At 41.4% G+C, this 13,456-nt stretch overlaps 1 protein-coding gene across 1 annotated transcript in view; it reads left to right on the forward strand.

Moving 5' to 3' along the window:
* Positions 1–13,240, forward strand: part of LOC108089476 (collagen alpha-1(XVIII) chain) — a 60,232-nt gene extending 46,992 nt beyond the window's left edge. Inside the window, 13 exon segments of the mRNA XM_017187739.2 lie at positions 1,804–2,046; positions 3,856–3,933; positions 4,040–4,295; positions 4,475–4,552; positions 5,541–5,689; positions 5,774–5,866; positions 8,232–8,354; positions 9,618–9,632; positions 10,009–10,063; positions 10,066–10,138; positions 10,690–10,869; positions 10,935–11,168; positions 11,722–13,240. Of these exon segments, the coding sequence (XP_017043228.2) occupies positions 1,804–2,046; positions 3,856–3,933; positions 4,040–4,295; positions 4,475–4,552; positions 5,541–5,689; positions 5,774–5,866; positions 8,232–8,354; positions 9,618–9,632; positions 10,009–10,063; positions 10,066–10,138; positions 10,690–10,869; positions 10,935–11,168; positions 11,722–11,815 (1,671 nt within the window). The 3' untranslated portion in view covers positions 11,816–13,240.
* The last annotated feature ends 216 nt before the right edge of the window (positions 13,241–13,456 follow it).

The raw sequence follows: 13,456 nt of genomic DNA on the forward strand, positions 1-13,456 counted from the left end.
TTTTGGGTCTCCAGCTGAGCTCCCTCCCACCGCTTTCATATTTATAGCATCGCAGTCATTTGTGCAGGAAATACACAATTTGGGACATAAATTTCTATCAGCAGTTGGCCCCAAATGCGTCACTTGAGACGATGTCGATGTCGATGTCTCCTGATTTCTCGTCTGGTTCGGGGGCCAATTTGTGTGCATTTATAGCTCATTTGATTTTCAGTGGATATGATCGCAAGCTGAGACTGAGGGGCTGTCTGTCCCAACCAACCAACATAAACTATTTCGTTTCGTTTCTTTTCACTTCTCTCGTTTTGGCATTACGTTCATAATAAGTTTTGGCCATTTGGGGAGCTCATCCTGCTTAGACGCCGCTTACTTCCCAGCCATTACCCTGTATGCCATTTAGCAGCTTAGTTGGGGTGGCTTTGCACCCTCGGACTTCCAAAAAAAAGGGAGAAGGATCCTGAAAAAGGGATCCCCCCTTCGTATTTCTTTTATGTGCAACCTCAAAACTTAAATCTGGCAAGCAGGACTCGCATAATGTGCTTGTTGTTAGTCTGTTTGTTTGTTGGTTTTTCGGCCAGGCTTTGGCTTTCGGCTGTCGAAATGATGTGGCCGGTTAGGTTGGGTTTGGTCTCTTTCTCACGTGGACGAGGAGGGCTTCCGGTGTCGCAGATTACTCCTCGGGAACAGGAGCCAAATTGGGCCCCATAAAGACACCGACACGACCTTTGATATACATAAGTAATATTTATGCGGCTTGTGGCCAAGGAATCTGGCGTAACAAGGTCGCTTTTAAGTAGTTTTTCCCCCGGTGGCCACACCCAAAATTAATCGTGCGTGAAATAAAAAGAAATTATGCAAACAGCCGCCGTCGACGAAGCGCACACCACACACACACACACACATTATGATGAAAAAAAAATCGATTGGGATTTTATGATAAATTCACGCCCAATTTGTCAGGGAGACGCCATCATATAGGTACGAGTATATCCAGCCAGCCAAAGTTATTGCATTACGATTTTCCGGGGGGGAAACTAATATGGAAATTAGCATTTTAAACGTATGAATACACGCACAATTAGGTACGTTTCATTAGGCCTAAAAAACAGACGCAAGCCGGGGATCTTGAAAGACAGCCTGCGGAGCAGTCAACTGTGTATGAGTGTGTGTGTTGCCTTATTAATTATTCATTAGTTGGTATTAAGTTGGCGTTCGCAACAAGCCCGAAACAGTAAGCCCAAGTGAAAGCAGCAGCAGCAGGATAACCCAGCTTGATTTCCCAGCCTCCGGATTTAACCAACATCGAGCGTGCGAATTTATGGCGAACCATTTAAGGCGCTGATGATGTGGAAGACGACGACGACGACGCTGGGAATGAATTGAGTTCAGCCGAGAAGGAAGAGAGCAAATTTTCCACAAAGGCAAAGGACCCCAAAAAGGAATATGGTTTTGTGTTTTCGGGCTTGTCGCCCAGCCATTGCATAAATAACTGTGTGTGTAAGTGTGCGTTAGTGTATGTGTGCGTGTGCGGGATTTCGGAATTGATTTGATTTCAAAATGAGTTTGAATTGAATTTTTTCTGTCGTCGACAAAACGTTTGAAATTGAGTTTTACGGCCAAATTAGGCAAGAGAGTTCCCCCGAAATTCCCTCACCAATCCAATGCCCCCCTGAATCCCCCTCCCAGTTTTCCTTTTGGGGCACATGTAGCCGTATATTTGAGACCGTAAATCATTTCACACACTCGCTTTCGCTCCTTTCTCGCCATCTTACCATCTTGCCATTTTTCCACCGACAACAACAACAGGGTCACAAAGGTGCACACGGACCCAGCGGCGCAAAGGGCGAGCCCGGCGAACCGGGAACTCCTGGGTTGCCGGGTCTCCCCGGACAGGCCGGACAGCCCGGCGGACTCGAGGGGCTCTCCGCCAACGGGACCAAGGGCGAGAAGGGTGAGAAGGGTATGCGGGGAAGGCGCGGCGGGACTGGGGCCACTGGACCAATCGGACCGCCAGGAAAACCCGGAGCCATGGGCGATATTGGACACTCGGTAAGTAAGAGGCAAAGTCGCCACTCGGCCACTCGCAACTTTTGCATGCATATTCATGAGTTGGACCAACTTTCACATGCTTTCAGCCCTTCTGGCCAGAAGCGTAGTCGAAATCACTTGAAGGGGCCAGATTGCGGGTTGTGCGATAGGAAAAATGTGGTTTTAACAGTCAAACAAGGATAGGGTTCTATAATGATAACAAACATAATTTTCATTTCTTTGAGGTATACGAATCCAAGATCAGACATCATTAAGAAAAGTTATAGGCTGTTTTAAATTCTTAACGCCATTTAACAAAAAGCCACTTTGTAGTATTTTTATAAAAATGTAAAAAATAATAATAATAATAATAATAATGCAGTTTCTTAGGAGACAATGTGACAACTTGAATTACGGAAGCTTTGGGCTTTGAAGTGCTGGTTTTGGGTCATTTTTCAAAAAAAGTAATTTTTGGGATTTCTGACAGGGTCAAAACAGGGTCAAAAAATCAACCTTCTGCAAAGTTATAAAAAGTATAATAAAGACTACTTAAACCAGAACGAATACATGCCAGAAAAAAACATCATGAATAAAATGCCTTTCAAAGTAAATTTTATAATACTTATATTTGTCTGATATTGTTAAACTATCCCCAAAACTTGCTGGTCGTCTTAAAGATTTTAGTCAAAAATTTCTAGTAGTAGTTTATAGAAGTTTATATTAATCTTGTAAAACTTTTTTAAAACTCAACCTTGTTTGCTTGGATAATCGAGCTTAGGATTATTTTCGCTTACTACGTCCATGATTTAGGCTCCATTGTTGTCGCTGCCGGAAAAGTTCGGAGACAAACAGACATTTTCTGGCCGCATTCGCGATCTAGACAATCAGGGCACTCGAAAGAGGTTCAGACACAGAAAGGGAACAGCAACTACAAAAAAAAAAGAAAAAAAAGAACCAGAGCAGCGGAATAAACTCAAACGAAAAGTATTTTAAGTGCATTTTCATCACGGTTATTCAGGACGCGGCAGTCGGCGCATCGCACGATTCCAATTGCAGTTTGGCCAGAATTTGCAACATTATTTCGCAATAACAACAGCTAAGCAATGGCAATGGCAGCGAGGAGTGCGAAGGAAACTTTCCCTTTGCCACGGAATCACTGAGTCACTGAATTGTGAGAGGCAGGCGCGTGTGCTGCGCTACTCCGCCGCGATGTCCTTTGGCATTCTGTGCCAACTGGCATCGTTTACCGCCCGAAATCAAAATCAAGCAACGTAATTACATGAGCTGGCAGTGGTAGAATGCGACCCGGAACTTTGGCTCAATTGCCGGAACGAGTAGAGTGGAGAGACAAAAACGTTGCGACTCGAGTAGAGGAATTGTTGCACTTCGAAACGGCAAAAGTTTGCTCGTTTTTGGTCATAGTTCAAGTTGCCTCGTTGCTCCGATTTTGCCAGCGAACTGCAAACTGCATTCTGGCCAACTTGCACGCTCCTCACGAGGCATTCATGTGGCTGTTTTCTGCCGGCTTTTGCTGCCAATGATCTTATAATTTGCTCTCAACTTTAGCACTTACGAATGGGAGAATGCTGGCCATCTGCAAACTTTGCTACGTGACTTTGCTATTTAGTAGATATAAAGCACTCCATTTAAATAATTAAACTTAAAGCTGGAAAAAGGCAACACGTTGATTAATTGAAGAAATAGCTGCTGCACAATCAATAATGATTAATGGCTTATTAAGTCAAAGATCTGACATATTAATCGTCATATTAACTACTCAAACTCCTCGACTTAATGATAATAACAGGTTGTAATTTAATTGCTTCACAGGGCCGCCCTGGAATGACAGGACCAAAGGGTGAGATGGGTCCCAAGGGACCGAAAGGCGATTCCGGAGGCCGCGAGGGGGTAAGTGCCAAAAGTCAATGTCAAGTATACGCCCCGTTCGACGACAGAATGTTGATGGATCACCGAAGGGTTTCCGGTTGTATTGACGGGTGTATCTTGTTTGCAGTTGAAGGGCGATAAAGGCGACCGAGGTCAGGATGGCAGGGATGGCTTGCCAGGACCTCCTGGACTTCCAGCCACTGGAGGTGGCGATGGCGACAGCAGCGGAGTGCAGTACATAGCTATGCCAGGACCGGCAGGACCGCCAGGACCTCCAGGACCCCCAGGTCTACCTGGCCTATCGATTTCAGGACCCAAAGGAGAACCCGGAATGGACTCACGCAGCACGTTCTTTGGTGATGCCTCCTATTATGGAAGACCAGGTAAGTTAAACCCAAAGAATATGGCTTAAACATGTTGTAAATATGTGAAGTGTGAGCTTAGTTAGTGGTCAAATATCTGTACATAGCTAGCATTATCCTTGGCCAAGAGCCAAACAAAACGAACCTAACTTATCCAACCAATATCAATCCATGTCATTTGTATCGTACTCGTCATCAAGGAGCGCGCTCATCCTTAGACGAACTCAAAGCCCTGCGAGAGCTTCAAGATCTGCGCGATCGTCCCGATGGCACAGCCGGTAATCGAACTAAACCAAACTAAAAACCTACAATCTCAACTCCATCCATCATATTAGCCGTAGCTTTTTATGGAATGCTCGCATGACCCACCGTTGAACCAGCTAATTGCCTCCAGTCCTCAGCACACCTTTCCTTCCCCAATTTCCACCTGGCATGCCCTCATATATACACACACCTTACCATTCATGAACTAGCACCTTTAATGGCCATATTTGCACATCATCATTAACTCATTTGCCGTTGATAGAGTACAACGTGTAAACATTTTCTTTATGCGCGTATTTTCACACCGTCATGACTTTTCTCAGCCGAAAAAGAACTCAAACCCGCGACTCATGGTATTTTAGTTACCTAAAATGCGAGTATTTGACTCCTTCAGTCAGTTTAAATGGGGGGAATGATGAAGTATTAAAACACACTTTTTGGCGTATGCAGACATAAGTAATTATGAAGAGTAGAAGTTATTTTAGTTATTTGTTAAAAATACTTGGACTTATTTATACGTTTTTTTCTATAAAATAAAATAATAAGCATAATAACAAGTTTTTCATTACCAAGTATCATACACTTCTTGTAGCATGAAGTATTTTAAGGTACTTAAAAAAACCTAAAAATAAATTTGAAATACAATTATCAACTTTGATTCTGTATAAGCAAATGTTTCCCCTAAAGTTGTTCAAACTATGAAAAACGAAATTAAAATTCAACAGTGAAAATTAATAATTTAAATTAGTAATTGCATGAAGACTACAAAGTTGAACTCCAACTACTTAAATACTTTGAAAGTATTACCTGTAAATTTAAACTTAAGCTCTTGCATTATTTATTTTGAAAGATTTTCCAACCATTAAAAAAAACTCGAAGCACACACAGAAAGTTATAAATAAAGCTTTATTCACTGTTGTGGCGTAGCACTTGGAAAGTCCGCATTTAAATGAATGCAGGATATCGGAATCATGTGTCATAATGCATGAATTATCCTTTCAGAGCCGCCACGCCAGTCGGGACACTCGCACAAACACGATGAGAGCCACGTCGAGGGCGAGGAGCCCTACTTCTCGGCCTCCTCATCCAATATGAACATGAAGATTGTGCCGGGAGCAGTAACCTTCCAGAACATCGATGAAATGACAAAAGTGGGTGTCGATTGGTTAAATTTGGCAACTGCCATGTATTTTTAATAAAAAAAAAAAACTCTTTCGATGATATTTCCACCGCAGAAATCGGCCCTCAATCCGCCGGGCACGTTGGCCTACATCACCGAGGAGGAGGCGCTTTTGGTTCGCGTCAACAAGGGATGGCAGTACATTGCGGTGAGTTTTGGCCCAAATCCCCTCTACTTTTAGCCAAACTTGAGGGGGGGAGGGAGGGGGACAGGATTTGATTTCTTGCTCCTAAGCAAACAAACAGGGTCTTTTCGGGTAGCACTTTTTAAAATGCCAAATATGACAGGCGTTGAGCTCGCTGGCGGGCGGTTATTATTTTATAGATCCCGCTCCCTCGTTCGTTGTTCCATTATGGCCATAAGCCCCTTTGCAGTGAATAAAAAAAAGAACAAAAAAAAGAAAAAATAGGAGCCAACGAAGAGACAAATGCATGCAAAAATAGAAAGGACAGTATCCCGTGTTTGTCTTCTGCTCGCCTTATTTATTTATTTATTTTTCTTGCCTGCCATAAAGTAAGGTTTGTTTGGCATTGCCCTTGTATCGACTCGTTTTTTATTTGCACATTAAATGTTGCAGACGTACAGACTGATTGCCATTGGATTGCCATCCGTCACTTGTGTGTGTGTGTATAAGTGTGTGTGTGGGTGTGTGGATATATCTGCGTTATTCAATTATATTGACTTGCGCTTGGCTTTTCACTTGTCCCGGTTAACGGATACAAGAGATACTGGGGATACAGTGGGACATGTGGCATGTGGCAGGCAATTTGAGTGAGGCTGTCAGTAGTCAGAGGCTCAAAACATTTATTGATGAAACATATATAAAACATGCATCCGTCCGATCTGCGGGGGTCATAAGTAGGCAGTGGGTAGGACCCTCCTTGGAGCCATAAATTCCTTTGGCAGATTAAAAATAATATTAAACGGAAATCGAAGGTTTTATTGTCCTTTCCCCTGAAATGCCGAAATTCGCCTCTGCCACATGCCAATTAATCTCGACCAAGGTGAACTTTGGGCGAGTGGGAGCCTTTTATTACCCGATTTTCTGCCCGGCAATTTGTGCGGGTCAGCATTTTGTGGAGTCCTCTGAAGTTAGCGAAATTACACGCAGAATTGGTCGATTACTCAATAGGTTGTTAAACATTAAAGTGGCCGCAATTTCGCCAGCTTGTTGCTTTATTGAAATCATCAAAAAAATTGAAAATGAAAGGCAGGAGTGAAAGGCAGGAGAAACTACATAGTGCCGAAGTGTACAATATTCTCAAAATTTCGGGGAGTGGCAAAAAACTGCTCGAGATTCGATTTCCGCTTCCGTTGTTGCAGGGCACAAAAGCAGGCACAACAGGGTTTCGCCCCATGGCTTTGGGGGCGTGGCACAGGCTTCGAGCTCCTGGCTTTTGGATCCTGGCTCCATGCTCTTCGCTCCTGGCAACTGGCAACTGGCATGTGCATGAGGCAGTCCGGAATGAAAACGAAATCTCTTGCCTTTGACGGCGCCATTTAAATACTTTTGACAACAAAAACCCGGCACAGGACCATGAACTGTCAGGGTGTGCCGAATAATATGGCAAAATCGGGCCAAAGCAAGGGACCCTTTGTTGGCGAAATCTGGTTAGGTCGGGGAGTCACGAAGTTGCCTACACGGTAAAATATTTTTTATATTTTTTAATCCTTCGTTTGATGTGAATTTATATTGGGTTTCACAGCACAAGAAAAATATCCAAGAAAAATAATTATTTTTATGTGGAGTAAGTAAAAGTCATTGTTCATCATGACAATGAAATTTTAAGTTTTTTGAAGATATTATTAAAAAATATTTTTTTTTAAAGAAATACATTTAAATAAAATTGAATACAGTAAGGGTCAATAAATTTTTAATTTTTTTTCATAAAGTGAACAAAGTGTTCTTTACAATTTAAAAATTTTGCACAGTGTACTCGGGTCCCCATTTGCATTTCGCATTCGTCTGGGCGAAACACACAGCTGTCTGCCGAGATACCGAGATGGGAGCCGAGTCGCAAGCCTAATTAGATTTCAGTACACGAGTCGACTACTTAAAGTTCAAAATAGTAATTAAAACTTTTGTCAGACGACGTCGCGCATTATGGCTGTCGAAAATTTGACCCTAATACAGTGCCGTGCCTGCAAGGAGTTTTGAGCGGGATTTTCGTTTCGACTGAGAAGTGGGATTGGAATGGAACCTTAACTGCGACCGGGACAGTTGATACATATTTTGCTACACGTAATGCAAATATTTGAGCAAAAGTTTCAATACAACGTTGATTTCAGTTTCAGCAGGAGAGCTCAACTGTTTGCCTTTCGCTCCTCCTGAAATATTAACTACTTGAAAGGATCTGCCGAGAACACATACATACTATATATACCTCCATACATATTTATTTGCGGAGAGCTCTTGTTTTATTAATTACGAATTCGTCAAACGCTTGTTTGTCGCCGCGCCTTTTAATTACGATTTCGCATTTAATTCTCCTTTGTGTGTTATCTGTTCGCAGCTGGGAACCCTGGTCCCGATTGCCACGCCCGCTCCGCCCACCACGGTGGCTCCATCGATGCGATTCGACCTGCAGTCGAAGAACCTGCTCAACAGTCCACCTCCACTGCTCAACACGCCAACGGTGAGTGATGTTTGCATCCACATCCATCGCTGTTATTTTTTCCGCACATTATGTTTTCCACATCTACTCGCTTCCGTCGGCGGGATAATGACATTGATACTGAATGCCGGCGAAAATACAGAGCCCTTCGAATGGAAATCAGAAGTCCTAGTTGCGATTTCCTTTGTGTGCTTTGATTGTACTCGACTTTGATGAGTTCGAAATGAAATATTTATGTATAAAGCGCAAAGCTCTGACGCTGATGTTTCGCCTGGCTGTCATTTCCCGCCGGCAGTATCTAACAATTACTACTACAACTCGAAAAGAGCTGGCAAATTATCGATAAAAAAATATGGTTAATAATTCAGTCAAAGAAATGTTCTCCATGATTTAAATTAAGCCAAAAAAGTACTCGTAAAAACATAATTTTTATGTAATCGATGACTTTCCTGCTCTCATATCGAACTACCACTGTAATGTTCAAATATCCAAGACAAGCAACAAAACTACACCACAAACACACACACTACTTGTTCCTAATTTCATAATTAATACTCAGTGTAACGAACTGAAGCAAATGTTATCGATATAACCTACTAAACTTATTTATAATTAATTGTCGTTAAATGCAGTTTACAACCGCGCCCGAATACGAAACGGTAATTAAATCCATAATATTGCATATCCTAGTGTCGACTAAAAAAAAATATAACAAAACCAACGGGAGAATTTAAATCAGCCAACGATTCTTGCACACACACTCGTTGAATAAATAATTTGATTTTGTTTGCTGGCCAATGGAAATATTTCTAATTAGCGAAAATTGCATTTGAAGTTCTGCTGTTGTACACGGAACAATTGGTGTAGTTTGATTTTCTGCTTTTGTCTCTACCGATTGTCGGTTTTTGTTGAGCCAATGGAAACTCCATATATTTTTGTATTTAAATAAGTTATATTTTTAATTCCATTGCTTTCTGTGTGTTTTTCTGTGTGATTTGCTATTTTACTAGACGCTTCTTGATTGAATTTTGTCTTTGCTTTGGGTAATCCATGAAGCTTTGCTCTCAACATTTCGCATCCGACACGAAAGTCGAGAATGTTGAGAGCTTCTTTTTATATAAATTTATATATATATGTGTCGGTGTTAGAATGCTCAGAATTTCCATTTGGATTTATTAAATGAAAAATATTTTCGTCCCACATCTTACTGCTGCGTCTTCAAACAAAATTAACGGAATTGACAAAAAAAAAAAAAAAAAAATTCAATTTAAATCGCATTTCCAGTGGTATCCGCGAATGGTGAGTCCTCTGTTCCCTGTATTTCAATTAAGCTAGATCCGACCTTTGAGTTCCTTTCTACAAACCGGCAATTTTATGAGTGCTTTTTTTTTTGCCCCCGCTGAAGTGGGTTTCAGCATATTTTTTGTTATTGTTTCTCCGGGGCCCCAGCAATTATTTGAAATATTTTACTATCCATTACTCCCACCTATCATTTTGCGCTACATTCCCCGCGGGCTTTGCTCGTTCTTGTTTCTGGTTCCCGTTTCCCATCCAACGCAGGACCTTTGTTAAACAAACAATTTCTGGCTATTAAATTCTGTATTAATTAGATCTTAAAATGCTTGACATAAATTCCGCATTAATTTCATGCCATATTTTCTTGGATCCGGAATAGCTACGCGTTGCGGCGTTGAACGAGCCTTCCACCGGCGATTTGCAGGGGATTCGGGGGCGGACTTCGCCTGCTATCGGCAAGGACGACGGGCAGGACTCCTGGGCACCTTCAAGGCATTCCTCTCATCCAGGTGAGTTACCCAACAAGAACTGGCGAATGTGTCTTATCATTCTTTAGATTTTTCACGCGTATTAGGCCTGTTTTCCTGTTTAGTTTTTTTCTCGGGGTTCAGGCTATTAAGATTTTGCGCAAATCCAGACCAGCGTATTTGCCGCTTCAATACTCCGCGCGTTGCTCATACGCCACGTTGCCGGGCTGAGCCGACACTTTGGGAACTCATTAGTTGCCGCATAATCTTGATATTTGAAGCGAAGCGAAAGCGGAAAAAAGCGCGCGCTCGAAGTATGAAAACAAAAGCTTGTGAAAACAATTTCGTGCAATTTATTTACCCAGTGCTCCGGCAACGAGGTCTCGAGTTCGGGGAGTTTTGGTTTTCGGGGGCTTTGGGGGTTTCTGGGGAGGTGAAAACATAAATAAGTGAACGAACAAAGAGCTGGCACGCAGCACCTGCCCTTCAGACATCTTTTGATGGCGGTTTGTTTGTGCGCGTGTAATTGGCGCTCGTATGCTGGCAATATAATTTGTACGTTAACGAAATGCTTAACTCTTGGTGGCCTGCAGGGTACAGAATCTGGACACGATTGTCCGTCCGGCTGACCGGGATCTGCCCGTGGTGAACACCCGTGGCGATGTGCTCTTCAACTCCTGGAAGGGCATTTTCAACGGCCAAGGCGGGTTCTTCTCCCAAGCGCCGCGAATCTACAGTTTCAGCGGCAAGAACGTGATGACGGATCCCTTGTGGTAAGCTCTCTATAAATCCCATTTAAATCTAATAAAATAGGATATAAAATTAATGTTATTCTTAGGCCCATGAAGATGGTCTGGCATGGTTCGCTGCCAAATGGAGAGCGTTCCATGGACACGTATTGCGATGCCTGGCATTCCGGTGACCACCTGAAGTCCGGGTATGCCAGCAATCTCGATGGCCACAAGCTGCTCGAACAGAAGCGACAGTCCTGCGACAGCAAGCTGATCATCCTGTGCGTGGAGGCCCTTTCGCAGGATCGAAAGCGCAAGAAGCGGGAACTCTCCGAAAACAGGTAATACAACAACGACACGTGTCCTATTGATTTGGCATTAACGTTTTATTACTCGCCAACTTTACTCATTACCTTTGTGGTCGCAAAACACTACACAGCTAGAAAATATTCCATTAGGAATTTGGTACATATTCTTAATATACTTTTAAATTGAGTATTTTTCAAATCAAGTGGTGGCCTTTAATTTTTAAGCTAAAAATTAAATTTGATCAGGTTTATACTTATTTGAAAACAAAGAATTAAGGCTTTTAAAAGAACGCAGTACAATAATTAATTGAAGTATTACAATTAAGGTTAAAAATCTTTTTTTTGTTAAAAATGTGAGTAGATGTTGGATGTATCTGTTTAATTTAACCGATTAAATTTTGGCTACCGAAATAATCAACCGTATATTAAATATAAAAAAATGGGGTAGCTGTTGAATTTTACTTCACGATTTGAATGAAATGTATATAATTGTACCAATTAAATCATGGCTAGCATAAATACCCAACTATATATTTTTTTCACTATATAGGTAATATAATATTTTTCTCGATGTGTAAATTTACAGCTATAGCAACAGTCGCAGTCACGGTGAGAGCGAAAGTCTGGAGTTCCGGACGGCCGATGAGTATGCAGCGCATTTAGAAAATTTACTGCTGTAAGCGGAACCGGAAGGAAGAAGAAGCAGAAGCAGCAGCAGCAGAAGCAGCAGCGAGTCACACCAAACCATTCTCATACACGAAACAAAACAAATCACAGCACACACACACTCACACACACACAGAGACACGTGCACACATTGAATGTAAACGTAAATCATGGCCATGCATATAATCAGCGAATTCCAAACAAAAACCAAAAAGAGAATACTCAGACGACAGTTGGATGTTGCATATAAATACATACCTATATTACCCATACGCATACACACTACTCGTAGGTAATGTCTAATGTATTTCTACACGTAACATATATGATAAACACAGCTAAGGATATATATCGCTGATATATATATATGAGTTGTACTTTATGTTCAGGACGAGAGGCAACAGCAAATAGCAATTTTTGTACAAGCAGGAAAAACGTATTCGTAGTTTGTAATCTGTAATTTGTAACTAACCGATAGCCGTAACCGAGAACTAATGTAATTTTTGTAATTACGTAAGCTCATCCAAACACAGCAGCGGATCACCCAGTCGCCTCCGCCTACGCAATACTGGCCAAATTAGTATCCTACTTAGCTCGTATGGCAGTGCACCCGAGAATCCAGAATCAAGAACTAATAATCGAGAGAAGGGATAAGCGAGAAAGGACGAACTCTTCACAGGACCCTGTATATGCGTGTATAAATGTGTATTTTTGTCAAAAGACTTCTAGGTGTGTGTACATTATAAGGAAATCCGAATGGGTACGATACGAAACCGTTTTTAAACTATCGCATGCAGCCCTTTCTGCCCACTCTATATATAATATATATATATAGGATATATGTTTTACGACCGATTTCTACTCCTATCTTAGGCCAGAGATTTTCTACAGTGTAGCCAGCGCGACTCCCAAAATACTCGTAATCGAAATCCAAATTCGGATCGCAGTTTTTATATGCATCAAATGAGTAACGGTAATGAAATTATAGCCTAATCGACACACATAAATACATGCACACCCGATGGATGGTGAATTCGTAATTTATTGTCATTCGATAACGAATACTTAACTAAATTCTAATTATAATTACCGAGCATAGTTAGTTACATGATAATTTCTTTTTGCATTTAACCAATGCATTTCCAAACTACAAAATTTGTAATGTAATTAAACGTAATTGTAATGACAGTTAAGGTATTAATTTAAAACAATAAACCACAGACGCAGAACACAATGCGAATGGCGCGCGGTAGCCAGCCGCAAGGTGACATTATATAGTACGATTAAAGTATAAAATATATATTTAGTGAAATCAAAACTGAAGTGCAGACCCTCTAGTCCTAAGCCTAAAACATGAAGAAAAGAGAGCATAACAGAAATACATAATAGCATAATATAATTGAATAATACGAAACAATAAAAGGTAAACTATCAAATGCAAAAAACCAAATGCTTTTAAATGGAAACATTTCGAGAGGTAAAAATTAATAATTGGCCGCAGAATAATAGTAAAAGTGATGTTGCACATGAAGCAACCCGGAAAGTTTGTGTCAGTTGTTTTGGCCTTAAAATATTAATGGCAACGAACACGCATTGGAAATTTCAGAGCGAACGGAGCACTTCTGGCATATCGACAAAATCCCCATGGATCCAGG

This window comes from Drosophila ficusphila, unplaced genomic scaffold (assembly GCF_018152265.1).
Source record: "Drosophila ficusphila isolate 14025-0441.05 unplaced genomic scaffold, ASM1815226v1 contig_286, whole genome shotgun sequence".
In the NCBI taxonomy this organism is placed as follows: domain Eukaryota; kingdom Metazoa; phylum Arthropoda; class Insecta; order Diptera; family Drosophilidae; genus Drosophila; species Drosophila ficusphila.